The sequence below is a fragment of the Acomys minous genome (assembly GCF_964271855.1).
Source record: "Acomys minous genome assembly, chromosome: 2".
NCBI classification, from domain to species: Eukaryota; Metazoa; Chordata; class Mammalia; order Rodentia; family Muridae; genus Acomys; species Acomys minous.
This window is the reverse complement of record NC_140484.1, coordinates 5,885,587-5,905,907: the sequence shown is the minus strand read 5'-3', so window position 1 is coordinate 5,905,907 and position 20,321 is coordinate 5,885,587. Positions and strand designations below refer to the sequence as shown.

At 46.4% G+C, this 20,321-nt stretch overlaps 1 protein-coding gene across 4 annotated transcripts in view; it reads left to right on the top strand.

The window, feature by feature from the left end:
* The window catches only part of ACSL5 (acyl-CoA synthetase long chain family member 5), a 46,583-nt gene that overhangs the window by 7,547 nt on the left and 18,715 nt on the right, over positions 1-20,321 (top strand). For 2 of the 4 annotated variants that reach the window (XM_084757744.1, XM_084757745.1), the window contains 2 exons: positions 12,724-12,908; positions 16,619-16,727. In XM_084757744.1, the coding sequence (XP_084613870.1) occupies positions 12,753-12,908; positions 16,619-16,727 (265 nt within the window). In that variant the 5' untranslated portion in view covers positions 12,724-12,752. Of the gene's footprint in view, positions 1-3,706; positions 3,729-12,525; positions 12,548-12,723; positions 12,909-16,618; positions 16,728-20,321 lie in introns of those variants that run through there. The other 2 variants (XM_084757743.1, XM_084757746.1) reach the window with 2 other exon arrangements.

The following is a 20,321-nucleotide window of genomic DNA, read 5'->3' as shown; positions in this document are numbered from 1 at the left end:
TGGCGCACACCTTTAATCCCAGCACTCAGGAGGCAGAGGCAGGCGGATCTGTGAGTTCGAGGCCAGCCTGGTCTACAAAGTGAGTTTCAGGACTGCCAAGGCTACACAGAGAAACCCTGTCACGAAACAACAACAACAACAACAAAGGTATAAGAATGGAGGTGCGTGGAAGAGAGGCAACAGGCACTCTTTGTGTTGGTGTGTAGGCGTGTGTCCACGTTCACCTGTGTGCCAGAGAACAGTCTCTGGAGTTACTGCTCAGTTCCCTCCCACTTCTTTTTGAGATAGAGGTTCTCATCATCCTAGAATTCAACAAGTTCACTAAGCTAGCTCCAGAATCTACTGGCCACACCTTCCCAGCCTTGGGATTGTAAGCATGCTCCACCACACCTGGATTTTGTTCTTTCAGACCTGGATTCTGAGAATCTCTCACTAAGGTCCTCAGGCTTGTGCAGCAAAGACCAAACTGACTGAGCCATGGCCCCAGGTTTTGCCAAGTGGCCGATAGTGCACCGGGTATGACAGCATTTTTGCTTTGCGCTGTTGAAAGGAGCAGATTCACTGTGACATTGAGTAACTGTCCCTGGGGCCACCCATCCGGTAGGTAAATGATAGACCTGCTGTTCTGAAATCAAGAAAAGCAATGACCTTGGAGGTTTGGCTCTGGGCAGGAGAGTCCTGGCAGTAAAGCTCGCTTGCTTGCACTTCAGACCTGATGATGCTTGACCATTGGTCTAGCCGGGTAGTGTGAGGGTTGATCCTGCTGAGAACCCAGGCAGGAAGGCCTCTTTCACAACCTCTTGCATCATCCGCTCTTTATCGAGCAGTGATGAGGACCTAGCACTTTGTCCACTCTATCTTTTTACAGACCCACTTATCAAATCTACAGGACTTGTGGTACCAGCTTTCCTTCACGCGGTCAGCAAGTGCCCTTTGTGGGGTGTCACCTCCGCAAGTCTTTCCATAGGGTGGGGCCACTGGACTGTGATTTGTTTGAATCATGAAAGTAGATCAAGGTTACCTACATCAACCTGAATGCCGGTAGGATTTGTCACTTCCTGTCACTTCCCTGCGTGTGGTTCCACAAATGCCCCCAGGGACCAAGTTAATAGGCTCTTGGGATTTGCATCGTAAGTACTCCTTGGTTCCACTGGCCAAGGCCTGGCACCACCATACCCCCAGTGACGGTGTCTGTCCAGTGGCACAGTGGTTGCACTGAGCACCAGACACATGTTCTCGCTGATGCTTCCCAGAGCCTTTTTCTTTATTCTCTTCATCCACCTCCATTGGAAACTCTTTTTCCCAGGGGTCATTGGGAGTGGGAGGAGGTGGAGGAGAGAGTGTAACTGTGAGTGAACATGAGCAAAACTACATCAGACACATGCGTGAAAACATCACAAAGAAGCCATTGTCGTGTATGATCAGTATTATTAAAAATAAATAGAATTTCTTTCCTCTACATGCTGCAGTTTTCCTGTTCTTACCTCTGGCCATGCCTGGGCCTTTCTCTTCCCTCCTGCTTAGATTCATCTGACCCGAGATGAGGCTGAGAAGGCACAGAGGAGGCTTGAGAAAGATGCTTTGATGGGTTTGACAGGAGCAACCTGGTTGGAAACAGAGTGTGTGGGAGTGCCTCCCTACCCATGGGTTCCTAGTTGGATCAGCTTCTTTGATTGTGCCTGGAAAGGAGACTGTTAGCAGTAAGGCCATGCTCTCAGGGTCACACGTCTGTGAGGCTGGCGGGACCCAAAGGGCTGACTAGTCTACTTCTATTGTCAGGGCCTGCTCTTCTTCATCCTCGCATGCTCATTCCACACCCGGAACCATCTGTGGTGTTTTGTTTTTCATGTTGGAAAGACCTGGAATGCTGCAGAGGGCTGATGTCATATGTTCTAGTGTCAGTCAACACAAGACATGCTATTGGGCACATGGGTCCACGGTTTTTGCCTTTTTTCCATTTTTTTTTTCTTTTCTTCTGTTTTGCTCTTCCTTTCTATTTCATCTTCCTCTTGTTATTTTCTGTTTTGATGGGGTCTTTTTTTTTTTTTTTTGGTGGTTTTGTTTGTTTGTTTGTTTGTTTCTTGAGATATGCCATCATGTATCCCAGGTTGGCCCCAAGCTCGCTGTGTAGCAGAAGCTGTCCTTTGATTTTCAGATCCCCCTGCCTCCACCTCCTCCTCCACCTGCACACCAGGATGCTGATGTGACAGGGGTGTGCTGCCACCCCTGTTTCACTTGGTGTTGGCAACAAACCCAGGGCTTTATGCATGCTGGCCCAGTACATTACCAACTAGCTGTGTCCCAGTTCCACTCACCTTTTAATAGGTGAGCATAGAAATAAAGGTGCCACAGGGTAAATAAACATACTTGTTACCACACAAACTTTTATCTACCCCAAACAGCCAACATTTGGACATGTCCCAACATAGCACATTAGCTCCCCTGGGAAACTGGTTTTCTCTCCTACTAGCTGAAGAATTCCAAGTGTATTTTCTCTGTGCTAATGTTCTAGCTGCGTGGACACAGTGGGTTTGAACGTCCTGGGGCATGCATGACCACTGGGACACTCTGCCTTGGCCTCATTCGCTTTGAGCAGCTTCCGCCCTCCATGGTGTGACGTCCCAGCTGTGCTACTCTGAAGAAAGATTTGGCAGACTCCAGTCCAGGCACACACTGTGCTCCTTGTGAGACGGGACTCTGCTCTGAGTGTTCTTCAACAGACTCCTGCCCCTGGCTGCTCTTCTCTGAGCATGTACGAGTGGGGAGAAAAAAAAGGGGAGAGACAGTCTCAGTGGGCTTCCACTTTGGGGGTCTGTACTGGGTGTACTGGAATCTGAAGGCTAGGACGACTGCCACACAGAGTTGTCATAGCACACCACAGAGATAGTCACTGAGTTTTGGTTCTTGCTGAGAACCAAACCAGAAGTTGTCATCACAACTCCCCTGAGTTCTGGACCCATCACTTTTCCGGAGTAGTGAAGCCCTGGATCTTTCAGCCGCTCTTGTGATTTATTTACAGTATGCTGGTCTGTGGCAGCTGTCTGACATTTTCAAGCCATGGGACACACCCTAGCAGTTGGGCTAAAAAGGGAAAGGATGGTTTGGAGGTTGTTCTTGGTTCTTGTTCTTGCTCTCCCTACCTCCCCTCCCCCTTTAATCATTTCAGCAGTTGAGGCTGATCTGTGCTTTGGAAAGCACTTCCTATTCACCTCCTGGGACTTTTAATAGGACTCCCTGTTAGAATAGATAGCTTTGTCCTGCTCTGCTCACAAATCTTTGTGAAGAGTGCACGATGCCATTTTCCTGACTGCTTGACGGTGTGTGTGTGTGTGTGTGTGTGTGTGTGTGTGTGTGTGTGTGTACTGATGTGAGGTGGTGGCCTGAAAGCCTGGGTGCTGCTATGCAGCTGAGAAGTCATCTCCTGGCTCATAGGCCAGGATCTCACAGCAGCCACTCTTCTCAGCTCCTCGGAGTAAGTGTTGAAGTTCCGTACTCATAGCCCCTTTGGCACTGTGACTCAGACTCCACCTTTGTTCTGGATTCTTATCTGCTGGGGAGATGAATGAAAAAGTTCCCACCCCCGGAGCTGAAGTTCAGGCTGACCTGCTCAGCAGCTGAGGTATGCTTTACACACAGCGAGCTCTGGAAAAGGCTCCTGTGGAATGCCGCTTTGGTGAGGGGACATCGGCGCTGGTGGAAACAAGGCAGGGAGGCGGTGGTGTTCCCAGGTATGTTCACATCCATTGCCTTCTACACCAGCTCCTGAGTCAGAGGCAGGATGATAGTTGTACCTATTATTTGTAGATAAAATACTCATTTCAGATTAAGCAATAAATGCCAGCAAGCATTGCCTTCTCAGCAAGAGCTACCCAAGCCTCCCTAGTCAAGACCCACCCCTTCCTGTAGAGCACAGTCCTTTTTGCTTATGCCCTTGCCTTGGTAGTAACCCACATGCTAGAGTGGTCCACACAGGGCTCAGGCTTGTGGTCATGCTCTTCAGTGGGCAGCATGTCACTCAGCACATGTAATCCTAGCTCTCAGGACGCTGACGCACAACTGTGAGTTCAAGTCCAGCCTGGGCTACATGATAGGACCCTGTTGTCAAAGACCAGCTTCAGCACCACAAGGGAAACTGAACCAGGGTGCAGGTTGAGACGGCTGGTTGGTCACTTAACAGACATTCTCTGAGGGCAACTTTCTATGCCAGGACTTTTTGTTACCAGCAGTGGCTTCCACTGAGGGGCCGGGAGTAAATCACTGGCGTTGGCCAGTGCTGATAGCTGTCTGGCGTGGGCTTACACCTATTATGGTAAGCGGGGGCTAGGTCTGTTGGCTGTAGCGTGGTAGTGGCATGCTACCACTGGTAGTGGCAAAGTGTCTAAAAAAGAAAGGAAAGATGAAGAAGAAAGGAACACACACACACAGACACACACACACACACACACACACACATTGGATGGATGGAGCCCACTCTGAAAAGCAAGTTCCAACTCAACCTTACACACATATGCACATACATACACACATCTTTGTGGATGGAAAAAGATTCCACTCCAACCTGCTATTGTACATATACATATATACACATATACACATAAACATATGTATACACATACACATATATACATATTACACATTTGGTTGATAGAAAAACTCTGAAGAGTAAGTTCCAACAATTTTATTCTTTTTCTCATAGTTTATATATCCCAGCAAAATCTTCCAAGCAATAAAAAGAAATCACAATGTGGTCACATCCTATTTTTCTTTAAGTAAATGAATACAATGAGTACACATAAAAAAAATACATATTCCCCAATACCCTCACATGATCAAATGTTTTACGTATTATGGGTAAGAAACAAACATGGGAAAAAGTTATTTCCAAGAACCCATGTACATTTGTAACTAAGCAACTTGTTACATATTAACAAAGTGTGAGGAAGCAAGGTGACTTCTCAGCCTCAGCCAGCTTTTCTTTACTGGCAGGTCACAATTTGTGAATACAAAGAAAGAATTAAGTATCTTTAAAAGTAATTTTATAAAAATTTTAAAACAATCACAAGTCTAAACTTTTTTATTTAAAAAAAATCAGCTATTCTTTAAATCCTCCAGGTGCTTACATACTCATTAATAACTTTTATTAAATCATACCAGGAAGCTGAGAGCAAAAAATAGGTATAAGGAAATCAGTCATCATCTTGGTCACTGGCTGAGCTTGAAAGAGTCATCAGCAGCCAGTGACATTCTGGGCTATTGTTTTTGCTTCCCAACCTCAAAAAGTCCCAAGCTTTACTATTAAGAGTTTACTTTCTTCTTTCTCCTTCTTCTCCTTCTCCTTCTCCTTCTCCTTCTCCTTCTCCTTCTCCTTCTCCTTCTCCTTCTTCTTCTTCTTCTTCTTCTTCTTCTTCTTCTCCTTCTTTTTTGTTTGTTTTTTGAGATGGGGTTTCTCTGTGTACCTTTGCTGTCCTGAACTTGCTTTGTAGACCAGGCTGGCCTTGAATGCACATCAGTCTACCTGCCTCTGCCTCCCTGAGTGTTGGGATTACAGGCGTGCACCGAGTAAAAGTATACTTTTTTTAACATCAATTTTTTCCCTAAGATTTTCCATATCAGTGCCACTAGCAAAAGCATCTTTACCTAAGCTTGCTAAACAATATATTTTTTCCAAGTTCTTTCTAAGGGTAGTGGTCATTGCTAGCAATCTCTAGCTGCAGGATCTTTTCAAGGGTGCTGGTTGAGTCATTAGTCTGCTCTAGCAGCAGTGCCTGAAAGAGATCAAGCACTGCTATTGTGAGCCCCAGTGATACTGCCTGGTGAGGGGCTAGAACCGCCCCCCCCCGAGTTCTCATGCAACTCATATATGAGGGGTGTGGTGACCACAAGGGCAGCAAGCAGAGCTGTGCCCCACTAACAACTTGAAGTCCTCAGGACACGCACCCTCTCTGGTTACGCCTCTTCGAGACACCCATCGTGGGTTTGCTAACTAGTGGGCTGCTTTCCAAGAGTTCTAAAGCTGTTTTGCTGTTGCTCTTGCATGGCCCCTGATACCCTGTCTCACCCTGACCCCCAAATTACAATCCCATGAGGGCAGGGTTTCACAGCTGTACCTTCAGTATTCGTAAGAATTACCTGATTTGTTGCCGGGTCCTTAAAAAGCCTTTGACTGAATAATTCGATATCTAAGACTTTCTGGGGGGAAATCTGCTTCTAATTGCCTATGACGAGTATTCCCTTCAGAAACACCACCACCTACACAGTCCGTTACAGTGTCCACATGCACTTTCTATTTAGCAATAGATCCTGGAGTTGCTTTCAAATCAATATGAAATCTGTTTGCCTACAAAGACTCCCACTGTATAGAGATGCTACTGTGTGGTTACCAAGCTAAACAGAGAACCCTTTTTAGGCTTTTGTATTTGAAGCAACCCTTCAGCTTTAAGGATGTTGGAGTTAATAGCTAAGACTGGGTGGGCATAGCGCTAGCACTGTACACAAACATCTGTTTAGGATTGGGCAACAGCCTAATTAGGGAGACATCAGTGCCATTTCATAGGGCAGAAGCTGCCCCCTGTGAGCAAGGACAGCACAGCAGGAATCCAGCTCAGGGGCTGAGTTGGACAGGATCCTGGGGCTGCACCTCACGCAGTGTTTCCAGCGCTCTGGCAGCTCATTGTTTTCTCCCAGACGCGTTGATGGTAGAGTCACTGGGGCGAAGGGAATACATTTGAATTGCAGCAGAGGTCAATTCCCCCTCAAAGGAGGGTGCACCAAATTTATATTCCACAGTTAACATTGCCTGCATACTCTCTGTTTGCTGCTGGTTTAACAGGAGGGAGACAGGCCGGCACTTTTAAGTTTGTATTTTCAAAAAGCTAACTGCAGTCGGCGACTCTGTCACCACACATGCACTAGTGAGGCCCTCGCCTTTGCTTATTTTGTCTCTATCTGGCTTCTGAGTGTTTGGTACATGGAACCAGCTCTCAGCTGGTGTTCAGTGATTGCGACAGTTCCTATGATACCTCCCAACAAAGTTTTTAAAAGTTTTATGTAGTTGAACTTATTATTGTTTCCATTTCTAATTTTAGTTTACATGTCCTTCATGAGTCTGCTCCACCAACACTTTAAACTGTGTGTCTATAACGCTGTCTCCCAGATACTTACGTTTCTCATTGTGTTATAGTTGGAGACTTTGGTCCATCTCCAATTTACTTTATTGAAGTCAGTAATCAGCTTTCTACATTTCCTCTCTGAGTGGCTGGCCCATTATCCTAGTTTATTTATTATAAGTAAAGAACATCTATTTTGACCTTAAATGCTATTCACTATATGTTTACAATGCCTACTGGGCATGTTTGTGATAATTTTAGGAAATAAATATGTACTCAGTGGCCACTAGAAAACTTTCATAGCTCTTTAGTGAATGTTCAGATGTGATTGTTCACCCTATCCCACTGTTTTGACTCTTTGTGTGTTTTTACTGATAGATGTCACATGAATAGGCAAACCATATTGGTATCAGAGCTGGGGCAGATGTATAGATTTAAGCAGACAGATCTCAACTATTTCAGGCATGTTTTTCCAGTTGCAGTGTCTTATGTGACTTGGATCTAAAGCTGTTTCCTTTATTAATTTATTACATTTACTGTTAGTGTGTGCACTCACACATGCCACAGTGCACTGTGAGGTCAGGCGATAGCTTTTGGGAGTCAATGTTCTCCTTCCACCATGTGGGTTTCAGGAGTTACTGGTGTCAGCCTGGTAATAAATAAGCCATTGTCCTTTGCGCCATCACACCAGCCCTAAACACTTACATTCCTTCCTGTTAGTGGTATCTTTCCCATGGATTTTGAATTAGTTATTTGTTAGAGATATGGAAAGTTTTGACTTCCTTGTGTTCTGGGTTTATTTTGGCCACCTTATTGGGCTGTGTCAGCAATTACAAAAGTAAAAAGTATGAATCACCTCTACTTCCTTACAAGTCTTGTATGTGTTGGGTCTCCTTTCAACTTTTGTTTTGTTTTGTTTGAAATAGGGTCTCTAACTCCTGGGCTCACACATTCTTCATGACCATACACCATCAAGTTTTGTCTTGTTTTTGCTGAGAAAGGATGCCACACTTTGTGTGTTATATGTGCAAGTACATGTTCATGTATTCATACATGCTGGAATGCATGGGTGCTGGGTGTGTGCAGAGGCCAATGTCAAGTGTCTTCTATCACTTTCCACTTTATTTACTCAGTTTTTTGAGACAGGGTCTCTCACTGACTCAGCTAAGCCATGCTCAGTCAAATCCCAGAGCCGTCCTATCTCTGCTTCCCCAGGACTGAGATCATGGGCACATGAAACTTTTTCCTTCAGACAATAGTTCTCACCTGCCTGGAAACAGAGCCCACCTGGTTCACCCTCACTGCACATCCGTGACTGGGCCATACTACCCTTTTAGGTATATTGATGATGCCATTGGCTTGCAGCACCCTTCTGACCTTTGGCCATCGCTTTGGAAAGAGAGACTCTGGTGAGAACTGAGGAGAGGTCCTCCTAGGTGGAAGATGGCCAGGACTGAGGGGAAAGAACAACAGAGACTGAATGAGAAATGGGGATCCCAGGTCAGAACTTTCCTACTCATCATCCTAATGACCCCTGGGCAACATGGGCAGTCACAGACATGTGGCGTGGCCTCTGGGAGACAAAATAAGCACACCCCAGTGTGGAATAACGTGCTAACTAAGTGAGTATGAGAACTTAGGGGAGCCTGCTCTCCATGTTAATGAGCTTTCACTCACCATTGGATAAGTCCATACATGCAACAAGAGAGCAGAGAAACCAATTAACTCTAAATGAACCTGGCCACTTTCTAGAAGGCAGGATATTTTTTTTAAGTTTAGAGTTGCAAATTTGTATATCACTGTTGAATGACAAATAATTAGTTGTCCAGGCATAGAAAACAAAGATAACCTACCTTAGCCTCTATAGCTCCTAAGACTCCAAGTAATGTGGTGATTGTTGCTGGACTTTCTATCGATTTGAGAAAATTTACCTCCAGTTCAGCTGAGCCTAGAAGAAGAGGCTCTGTACAAATGGCTTTGATGTGCAATATAAATACATCTTTGCCACCATCTTCCATCCCTAATGTATTACTTTACCAAAATATCGATGTGTGAGGATTATTCTCGTGGTTGGCTGGAGTGGAGTGTGTGTGTGTGTGTGTGTGTGTGTGTGTGTGTGTGTGTGTGTCTGTGTGTGTGTTTTGTACATGAGGAAGACAAGACAACCTCAGGTGTCATTACTCAAGGACCATGTACCTTGTCTCTTGTCTGTTTTACTTTTTTCCATTAGAAAGAAGAGTTGGAGTGCAGATTTTTAGGGAAAGATTCAGATGAAAGAAATGCCGAGAACATGGGTGTGTGCTTCTCATAGGAGAATCTCCTCCTTGCCCCCTTTTTGTTGGTCTGTTCTATCTATCTATCTATCTATCTATCTATCTATCTATCTATCTATCCATCCATCCATTATCTATCTATTTATCTATCTATCTATCTGTCGTCTATTTATTTTTGAGGTAGAGTCTCTCACTGGCCTGAAACTCAGCAGGTGGGCTGGGCTGACTTGCCCGCGAACCCTGGGGGAGCCACCTGTTTCTACTTTCTGCCTCCTTGGCCCTGGGACTGCAAGCATGCACAGCCACACCTAGATTCTTTTTAAATGTAGGGTCTTGGCATTAACGCAGGTTCTCATGTTTCTGTAGCAAGTACTTCGCTAACTCAGCTATATCTCCAGTGCATTAAAAAAAAAAAATAGTGTCTCACTATATAGCCCAGGCTAGTCTTGAACTTGTAACCTTCTCGTCTTGGTTTACTAACTGCTTGGATTATTACAGGTGTTGTCATGGTGGTACCTGGTCACAGTGGCTTTTTTGTGGTCTAAGATTTGAGAACATGGGTGAGCTGAAACTCTTTAGAACAGATTATTCTAAACTGGAAGAGTGGTTAGTCATTCTGTTTAGAGTTTACTAGAAGTTTGGCATGGTGTAGACACCAGAGGTACAGCAGGGAACAAAACAAAAACCCCTGTTCCTGTGAGAGATTAGATTAGAAGGACTGGTGGGTAACAGGGGGCAGGGCCTGCTGCAGAGGGTGACCAGAATTAGGAGGGAGAGAGAGAGAGAGAGAGAGAGAGAGGGGGGGGGGGGTACATGATGTGAGAGGAGAAAGCAGCATTTGATAGGGCAAGCAGGGTGGCTGCAAGCAATGCACAGTCCTGTGAGACCAGGGAAGGCTACAGACTCCTTCTCTTTGTAAGCAATGTGACCAAAGTATGTCCAAAAGAACTAGGCAAGCCCGGGCAGACCGTGGCTCAAATTAAAATACAAGCTGTGTTCTTATTGATTTCTGTTAAAGCCCCCTCTCCCCTTAAAACTGAGGTTTTATGATATCTAGTCTCCTGGGTTATCTCAGGAGGAAACATTTGGCAGCCTAGTGAGCCTGGGCCCTTGTGACTATGTGGTAACAATTAGCTGTGATTGACAGCATTTGTCCCTCTTCAGACTAGTCAAGGGTTCCCAGTCTCCTTCCCCCAGCAGGTCACCTACCAGGCCACTGGCCCTCCTTCCCCCTTCACACCCCTACCCCACCTCACCGCACCACCACAGAACAGAAGCTTCACCTGTAGCCTCCGCTTTGAAGACAGTCTTTGTAAATCTCTCACTTATGCTGGCTCGCCATCCTGAGGAGATGTCAACATTATTGGTGCCTCAAATTTGTTCCCACAGTTGAAGGAGGTTGGGTAAGGATCTGTTCATTGCACGTGAGCTTGGGGCAGAGGGAAAAAGCCCAAGTGATAAAACCTAGATTGGCTAACAGCAGTGGTCCCAGCCCAGGAGATGACTGAGGGGCACGTGGGGCAAGCACTAAGTAGATTTCTAACTGGCTCTGCTATTTGCTGCCAAAGTCACACCTTTCCTAGGGCTGTCCCCCCTTCACCCTGGGTTGGAATGGCTGTCCTAAAAATCATGACCTACCTGGCTACTCTTACATATTTTGGCTCCTGGAATTCTGCACAGCTGTACAATCCCAGGCATAGCTGGATCCCCAAGCCCAGCTGCCAGCACCCTGCCAGGGAATCACGGATTGTTTTCTATTGTTTCACAACCCAGCTCAGGAAACACAAGGCCCTTGTTTCTCTTTTATTTTATTTTCTTCCCCCGGATTCAGTGTAAAATATAGAGTTTGGGGACTGTTGTCTCAGCCTCTGGAGGTTAGTGTTCTTCCACAAAATGGAAAGACACCACCCCACTGTCAGACCAGGGACTGACACATGACAACAGTGCCCTGCAGCTCTGTCTTGCATTTGTTCTTGCCCCCACAAACCCCCTCCCCTATGCCTTATGTCTTTTCTTGGACTAGAATGAAGAGTTGGCTTCACTGAAGGAGGTTTCAGATGCCAGCCAATGGCAGCTGCCTCACAAAACTCTAAGTGTGGCTAAGATCCTGATCTGATAAAACTTTGGGGGGGGTCTTGTTTCGCCCCTCTGATTTTGGTAGGATGGATTGGCCTGGACTCTGAGATGCTGCTCTGTCCTGTGTTATGGTCAAGCTTGAAGAATGCAGATCTGGAACTTCATTTGCTGTGATCTGTAAGGCCCCAGATAGTCGGCTCTTTGAGCCCTGAGCTAGAAACAATGAGGAAACATGAGGTGTATGTTCCTAGAGTAGGAGCAATGGAATGCAGCGAGCGGACTTTGGAAAGTCACTGCACCCTCATAAGCTTGCACATTGTCTTGCGTGAAACAGTACTCCACTGCCTTGGTATCCACTGTGGCTCAGTCCTGGCCATAGTCAGCACGCACTGTTGCTGCTATTAGCCTAACCGCGTCTGAAAGTTACAAGGGGACAGCTCCCTTAGGGGCATACTTTTAGGGCCTCCCCCCAAGTTACTTCTTCCTGTAGAGCCACTGGGAGCAGAATGTGGCTGGCAGTGCTATGGAAACGACATGAGAGGAAGCTTGGGGTGCTCTCCCCTCTCAGAGCTTTTCCTGGCCCCAATCCTTATATGTTCATCGTGTGTTGAGTACATTCTTGACAGCCTTTCTCTGTACCTCCAATATTGGTCTCAGGGGAAATGGTTCCCCAGTGCTTCTGAGATGGGGGTGTGGGATACTGGACACAGGAGCTTATACTGCTGTTGGCCTTAGTTACCCTCTCAGGCGAGCCTATCTGGCCAGCAGGAAATGTCTTGCATGCACAATGATTTGTGAATCCCGTGACGTCACCTCTGCAGAGGTCCCTTCTGTTTAGTTTCTGCTAGGAAAGTGCAGGCGGAAGAGCTGGACTCTGCCCGAGCAGGGGAAGCTGTCTGGGGCTCTCCCCCATACTAGCATGCACTAGGTGCCCACGCAGCCTTGTAGACTCTGTGGGTCACAAACAAAAAAGCAGTCAGTTCGCACAAGTGGGAAATGATTAACTTGTCTTCTTTGATCCCTTCTGCCTTGTGTGAGGATGGTCAAGTGGCCGGGGTGGAGAACACTTCCATTATTTTCGACATTGCTAAGGTAAACAGTATAAGAAATTCTAGAGAGGCTCAGCTCTGTTTGGAGAGCGTGTGTGTGTGTGTGTGTGTGTGTGTGTGTGTGTGTGTGTGTATACACCTCTATAAACAGAACTATTGAATAAAAAAAATACACCCACATCCTCTAACTTTTTATTTCTTTTCTCTTTTTTTTTTAAGGTCTGAATTTCCTGTTGGTATTCACAAAGATGCTTTTTATTTTTAACTTCTTGTTCTCCCCACTTCCGACCCCGGCCCTGATCTGCCTCCTGACATTTGGGACGGCCATCTTCCTGTGGCTGATCAACAGACCTCAGCCAGTCTTACCACTCATTGACTTGGATAACCAGTCTGTGGGGATTGAGGTAAGGTTCCTACCACCTTCGCTTTGTCAGCCTCAACTGAACACAAACTGCAATTCAAAACCCGTGGGGCAACATATGGAGGGAAAGAATGTGATACAGTGAACCTTCAATCTATGAATGTAAATGTCCTTTTCTAGCAAATTTCCTTTGAAACAAAATAAGCCCAGTACTAGATCCTTAGATGACAGTGTTCTAGATCAGGGTTGCAGACTACTTCCTTTTCTGTGCAGAGGTAGACTAAGTGTTGTGCTAAAGATGGATTTCTACTCTTTAAATAGATGAATTGTTTATAAAGAGTAGCTGTGAAGCCTAAATATTTACCGTCTACCCATTTAGAGAGACACTTCACGGCAGCTTCGGTGTCTGAAAATGGCACAGAAGTTGCTTTCTTAAGTCATAAGTTTCAGTTAATATTCGTGAACACTGGTAGAAGCTGAAGCAAGCTGATTATACCAGCTTTCAGCAAGATGTGTAACCTCCTCCTGACCTCTGAGATAAAGTCCCAAGGATGTCTTCCCTACCCTTCCTTCCTTCAGCTTTCAACAGAGGCAGGCCCCATCTATTTCCATCCTGTCCCCTCTTCAGAGAAAAGAGCATCCTTGTCTATGACCAGTTGACCCCTTCTGCTTTTTTTTTTCACAACCTTCCCTCACCTGCTCCATTTGTAATCCACCCTCCTTCAGACTTCCTCTCAACTGATTGGACACTTCTGTGTTGACCACTCCACTTTCCACATAGCCTTCAATGGTGCATCATCTTCCTAGTCCCGGGGAAGCCATTCTCAGTCTTCTAGGTTCCTCCTTCTCTGCTTCCTATGCTTTCTTTTTCATCAACTTTTGATTCCCCTAAAGCAAGGAAACCTCTTCAAGGAGCAGGCAGGAAATTGTATAAGTTTTATAGGCCATGGCCTCTGTTACAACCACTTAATGCTGTTGCATAGTGAAAAAACTAGCAATATGTAAATAAATAATCAGCACTGTGTTCAGTAAAACTTTATTCACAAAAACTGGCAGACTAAGCCAGGCGTAGTGGCACATACCTATGATCCCAGCATTCGGGGAGGCAGAGGCAGGCAGATCTCTGTGATTCAAGGCCAGCCTGGTCCACAAAGCGAGTCTAGGACAGCCAAAGCTAAACAGAGAAACCCTGTCTTGAAAAGCCAACAACAACAACAACAACAACAAACCCCCAAAGCCAGGCAGGCCAGACTCAGTTATCTATCAACCAGTTCTACGTAACTCACAGGTGAGAAGACACCTGCTTTTGCTGGTGAAATGCTCAGTGGATAAAGATGCTTGCTCTGCAGGCTGGAGACCCGAGTTCAATCCCCAGAAGCTATGGAAAGATGAAAGGAGAGCCAACCCCACAGAGTTGTCCTTTGCCCCCCATAATGTGCCATGGCATGCACACCTACGTGTTATTCTGACATAGTAAATTATTTTAAGTTAAAAATCTCCTCAGGGAAATTCAAGTATCCCAAGCTCTCTGTGCCCATGAGTTGTACTTCTCTCTTCACATGTTCATGTGTACACACACAGTCACCCATAGACACTTACAAAAGCATACACGCACTTGTACTCACAAGTTTAGGTACGCATGTAAAATACAATTATGACCATCCCACAACTTCGAGGTTTAAGACATTGGCTGGCTGCGGAGACAGCTCCCTGGGTAAATGTGTTTCCTCTCAGAGCTCAATGCCCTGGGGCCTGAATGGTTTAAAGAAAAGAAAAGAAGAAAGAAGAGAAACAAAAAGGAAGGAGCTAGCGCAGAGCAGAAGCTGCAGCACTGCAGCTCCTAGGGGGAGGCCAGAGAAAGCTGGAAAGAGGTGAGAGCAGCGAAAGGGAGCTGGTAAAGCAGGTCAGGGCTGAGTGTCCAGGAGGTGCGGGAGTGCGGGGAGTGCGGGGAGTGCGGGGGGTGGGGTGGGGGTGGGGTGGGGGGGTGGGGGGGTGAGGTGTGGGAGGGTTGGAGGGGTCAAGGGAGGGTACAGAAGGCTCTAGAAGCTGGTCAAGACATAGGAGCTGGTCAAGACACGGTATGCCATAGTCAAGGCCAGGCATGTGGAGGGGAGAAGCAGTTGAGAGGGGCAGGCTCTAGAATGTGGGGTCAAATCTGAAGGAAATGACCCGTACATACTTTAGGAGAGTCAAGTGAGCAGCTCGGTTCAGAGAGACCAAGTCCCTTAAAAGAAAGCTCATATGTTCCCGGGTTCAGCACCAGATGAAGGGAAAAAAAAAAAATAAGAAGGGATGACGTAACTGCTCCTAGGTATTGTGAAGGAGAATGCTTATTGTAGATAAAAGCGGGAGCAGAGCCAGAAGCTGGGACATCTGGGGGAGTCCAGAGTCAGCATGACCCCGAGCCATGTGAGGAGAGGAGAGGGAAGAGCCAGACCAAGAGGCCACGGGGTAGAGGAAAAAGGCCAGGTTACCAAAATGGAAGAGCAGGGCTGGAGAATTTTAAGTTAGGGGGTGGGGTGTGCCAGCCAAGCACTGTAACAAACAGGTAGGGACTGAGGAATGCTGGGAGAACCTGGCTGCCAGGTCAGCTTTCATATGTTAAACAGGCACCTCAGTCATCTGTCCCAGGTTTGAGACCTAACAGGGCCCCCACATGGCAGAAGGTGAGCCCCATCTCTAAGTTGCCTTCTGAACTCCACACGTGTGCTATGACACACATTCCAGCACATGTACACACACATGCAATAAAAAATAAAAACATTACTTTTTAAAAATTGTCTGAGCATAGAAGGAGGAGGGGCTTGTGGGGCTGGACTCTGCCTCCTCTGGGGAGCTGTCAACAGTCTGGAGCCGCCGTGGGTATAGGAAGTTACTATGTCCAGTGACATAGCCACCAGCAAGTTACCCAGAAGCCACTGGCTCCTTCTTCACTCACACCGATGTGGATTCCATCAGTTCCAAAGGAAACTCCCATTTCCTCAAACGCCACTATGTAGTCCTGGACTACAGGAGCCTGGAGCCAGCATTCCTGGGGAACTTGTGAAGCCAGTTTCCCTTCACCAAAGGAGCCACTTGCCCTGATCACTGGCAGAAGGGACACATGGCTACTTGTAATACCTCTTAGCAACACCAAAGTCCGTGCTAGCCTGCAGTCTCCCTCACTATCACAACAACCTATTACACACCTCAAAGTGCATGCTAGGGCCGTTATGCTAAACCCCCTCCAGTTCCCGGCTTCCTTGCCCCCTACTCATTCTCCTTAAAACCCTGCTATTTCTGACACGCTTTCTCTCCCTCCCCCTCCCTCCCCCTCTCTCTCTGCTTCCCTCCATCCCTGCTCCTGCTCTGATCTGCTCTGGACTCTTCCAGGTGTCTCTGGCTGTTCTCTCTCTCATATACAATACAACCTTTCCCCTTAAGCGTAGCACAGAGCCTTCGTGTCATTAGTTTACATAGATTCTGAGCTATTCAAAACAAAACAGCATAAAAGTGAGAGGGAGATTTGATGGAGGTCCAGAGGCAGGAGTGGTCAGGGCCAGAGAAGCTGAGGGGAGGAGGGCCAAGTGTGATCAGATCAAATTACATACATGTATGAAGATTTCAACGAACAAATTTAATTTCAAAAGTTAACTGAGAAAGATACTGTCCCTGTGACTTCAGAAGTCAGCAGCTTTAATCTCTCAGTACACAAAGGATTGGCGGGAGAGGAGAGAAACTCACACTTCACCTAAACTTTGTCTTGCATCTTAGGGAGGAGCCCGGAGGGGTGCTTTCCAGAACAACAACGACCTGGTCCTTTATTACTTCCCAGATGCCAAGACAGTGTATGAAGTGTTCCAGCGAGGACTTGCTGCGTCTGGTAAGCCTGGCCACCTGGCCTTGTCTATAAGAAGCCCCAGCTGGCTTTGGTTAACCCTTGTCCTCCCGGTCAGTCTTCTAACCCTCCAGCAGCAGTAGGAAAGCTGTAGCCCACAAAGAACCAATGGATGCAGTTGAGGCAGAAAGCAGAAAGTCAGAATGAGGGCTGCTGGGAAGAGCGCAGAATTCAGGTCTTCCACATTGGGTTTCAGTGCACTCTGCTTTCTAAACTGCTTTCAACAGAAGAAGCAGCTTCCCTGCTTAGGCATGAACCAGTGCTGTGCAGGCAGGTGTTTTGATGAGCTTGCTACACATTGCCTCATCAGCTTCCCAGAGAGAAATAATTTGTATGGACAGACCACAAAAGTATGCTCGCAGGTGAATTCTTATATATTATTTTATGAAACATGTTACTAAGATGAGCACTTCCTTCTGCTAGAGTTTTGACTACAAAAGACATTCTGCATGCTAAGCTCTACAGTATTTATGGAACTATATATAGTATACATATATACATATGTATATATGTTTATGTGTGTATATATCAATTCAAATTTATTGTGTATAATGATAAAAACAGAAGGTCAATAAAACAAAAGTTAAACAGACCTGCAGCATTATATTGTACCAGCTGGTTTTATATCAACTTGATACAAGCTGGAGTTATCTGAGAGGAGGGAGCCTCATTTGAGACAGTGCCTTCATAAGATTGGGCTGCAGGCAAGCCCGAGGAGAGGGATAGTAGAGGACCCCACTCACGATGGGTGGTGCCACCCCTGGGCCGGTGGTCTCGGGTGCCACCAAGAAAGCAGGTTGAGAAAGTCATGAACAGTCCAGTAAGCGGCCCCCCTCCTGGGCCTCTGCATCAGCTCTTGCCTCCAAGTTCCGGCCCTGTGTGAGTTCCTGCCCTGTGTGAGTTCCTGCCCAGTGTGAGTTCCTGCCCTGTGTGAGTTCCTGCCCTGTGTGAGTTCCTGCCCAGTGTGAGTTCCGGCCCTGTGTGAGTTCCGGCCCTGTGTGAGTTCCGGCCCTGTGTGAGTTCCGGCCCAGTGTGAGTTCCTGCCCAGTGTGAGTTCCGGCCCAGTGTGAGTTCCGGCCCTGTGTGAGTTCCTGCCCAGTGTGAGTTCCGGCCCTGTGTGAGTTCCGGCCCTGTGTGAGTTCCAGCCTTGTGTGAGTTCCGGCCCTGTGTGAGTTGAGTTCCTGCCCAGTGTGAGTTCCTGCCCTGTGTGAGTTCCGGCCCTGTGTAAGTTCCTGCCCAGTGTGAGTTCCTGCCCAGTGTGAGTTCCTGCCCAGTGTGAGTTCCGGCCCTGACTTCCCTCTGTGATGGACTGATACCTAGAAGTAAAAGAAATCCTGTCGTTTCCAAGCTGCAGCTGGTCACAGTGTTTCATCACAGCAACAGAAACCCTAGCTAAGAAAACTTGCTAACCTTATTTGCTTATTTCCGCCATGTTTTCTGCTTTGTTCAGTGTAGATTTGTATCAGCTATAATGCAAGACTATAAGCAAGCACATATGGCCCAGTGTTTACACAAAGACATACCTGTTAATTTTGATTTTAAACTTAGAACAGACTCACTCTGTGCCTTCTAAAATGAAAATTTGATGCACAATACATGGTGCAAATACAGTTTATCAAACAATACATTTTTTCAGCTTTAGAAAAGCAGGAAGTTGTGTTGTCTGTGGGAACAGCATATTAAGTGCATCAAGTCAGTCTCATGAAGCGTGTGTCATGTTTTCTCTCAACTGTGGCTCCTAGACTTTGTACAGATGTAAACCCATGTAAGTACGTATGAAAGGTTTCTTGGAAGGGAACTTTCTACATGATGTCTCCACAGGAGCCTGTGCCTAGCACTTCTGGGTCTAAATCATCAGATTCCATGCAGGTAATGAAGAGCAAATTAGACATTAAAGGCTTCGCTTCTCTGGGGACTTCAGACAGTAGATGCTAAAGCCGAATTCCCTTCATGATTTTCTGTCACTAGAAAATTCTATTAAGTAACTAGACTATGTGCTGTTTGTTCTAAAACCAAAACATTCCACATGTTCTATGGGACTGAGAAGGCATTTTGTTTAGGATCTTTTGACAAATTTAAATTAGAATTCAAGTGGTAAGGGTAATGCAGCTTATTATGCCTGCACGCTTATGACCTGCCATAGAAGGGAATGACAGTTCTGATGCTGTGTGGGAAGGAACAGTCAGTCAGTCCTTTTAACTCCCAGACTCACCTGGGAATTTGGTTAAAATGTGTACTCTCTGGTTCAATGTTTCTTCCATTGAATCAGAAATCCAGGAAAGGAGAGCCAATGATTCTTACGTTATAGAATAGTTCTGGGGATTTTTGCATGCAGTGTAAACTCTGTTTAGCTGTGGGTGTCCACGTGGCCATGGCGTTGTTGTCATCCACACTCGTGGAAGGCTGTCACACTTAGAGCCCACCCAAGGCTGAGCAACGTAAGTTACAAGGAGGTCAGGAGTTAGTTTGAGGGCAAAAGCTGATGGGGCATGGTGTTTAATGAGATGTGTGCTGTTTTCCCTTTGGGGTAATTACTTGACTTGCTCCTTGGCCAGGGGCCTCTGCTGGCACTCTTATTAAGCAGGAAGTAATGAGAAGGTGTGGGAGAGTCTCCTCCACCCCCGTGGGCTCCTGCTCTTACCAGGTAGGCTTCAGTTTGGCCCAGTTCTTCGTAATTCTTAGTCCAGCGGGAATGGCAGGAGTTACGGAGATCAGGCTTGTGCCTGCTCCGGCATATGCGTTCAATCAACAGTAGCTGTCACTAGTTTACTAGTGACTAAGATCAGGACAGAGGCTCTCACTGCTGGGCCCAGAGACAAAGCCTTTGGGGATCAGTGACCACGGTCAATGGGCAGGTCAGGACTTGCCACACTCCAGGAAATATTTTGGCCTGAGATTTCACTTCTTGACCTTCTCCTCAGCTGTCTCAACAGGAGGAAAGTGACAGTGTTTGGACAGTCCTCTTCACCCATTTCTCAGATCTCCCTAAAAGGAAGAGCTATGTCTTTCCTGCTTTTCTTCCTTTCCCTTTCCATCACTTCATGTATTTGCCCTTGAGTTCTCGGTGACGGTTCCTTTGGCAAACCTGACTTCCCCTCAGCAATTTAACTCACCTCCTAGACTCTTCAGTCATCTGTTTGTGTCCATTTTTTATAGTGGTGCTCAGGCTTGAACCCAGGGCCTGTTGCATGCCAGGTCCATGTTCTACCACTGAGCCACAGCCCCATAATTCCCCAGACTTGTTCTGATTTTAAGGCAGACTAAGTGGTTTAGATGTTTATAGGTTGAATTCTCTCACTGTCCAATGTAAGACACAAACTGGGAAATACTGCAGGCAAGTATGTGTTCTTTTTTTTTTTTTTCTGAGACAGGGTTTCTCTGTGTAGCCTTAGCTGTCCTGGACTCACTTTATAGACCAGGCTGTCCTCGAACTCACAGCGATCTACCAGCCTCTGCCTCCCAAGTGCTGGGATTAAAGGCGTGCACCACCACACCCGGCTCTGTATGTGTTCTTTTATAGTCTATGTAGGACTTTACATCTTAGAAGACATGCTCATATAAACAAGTAAAGTATGTGAA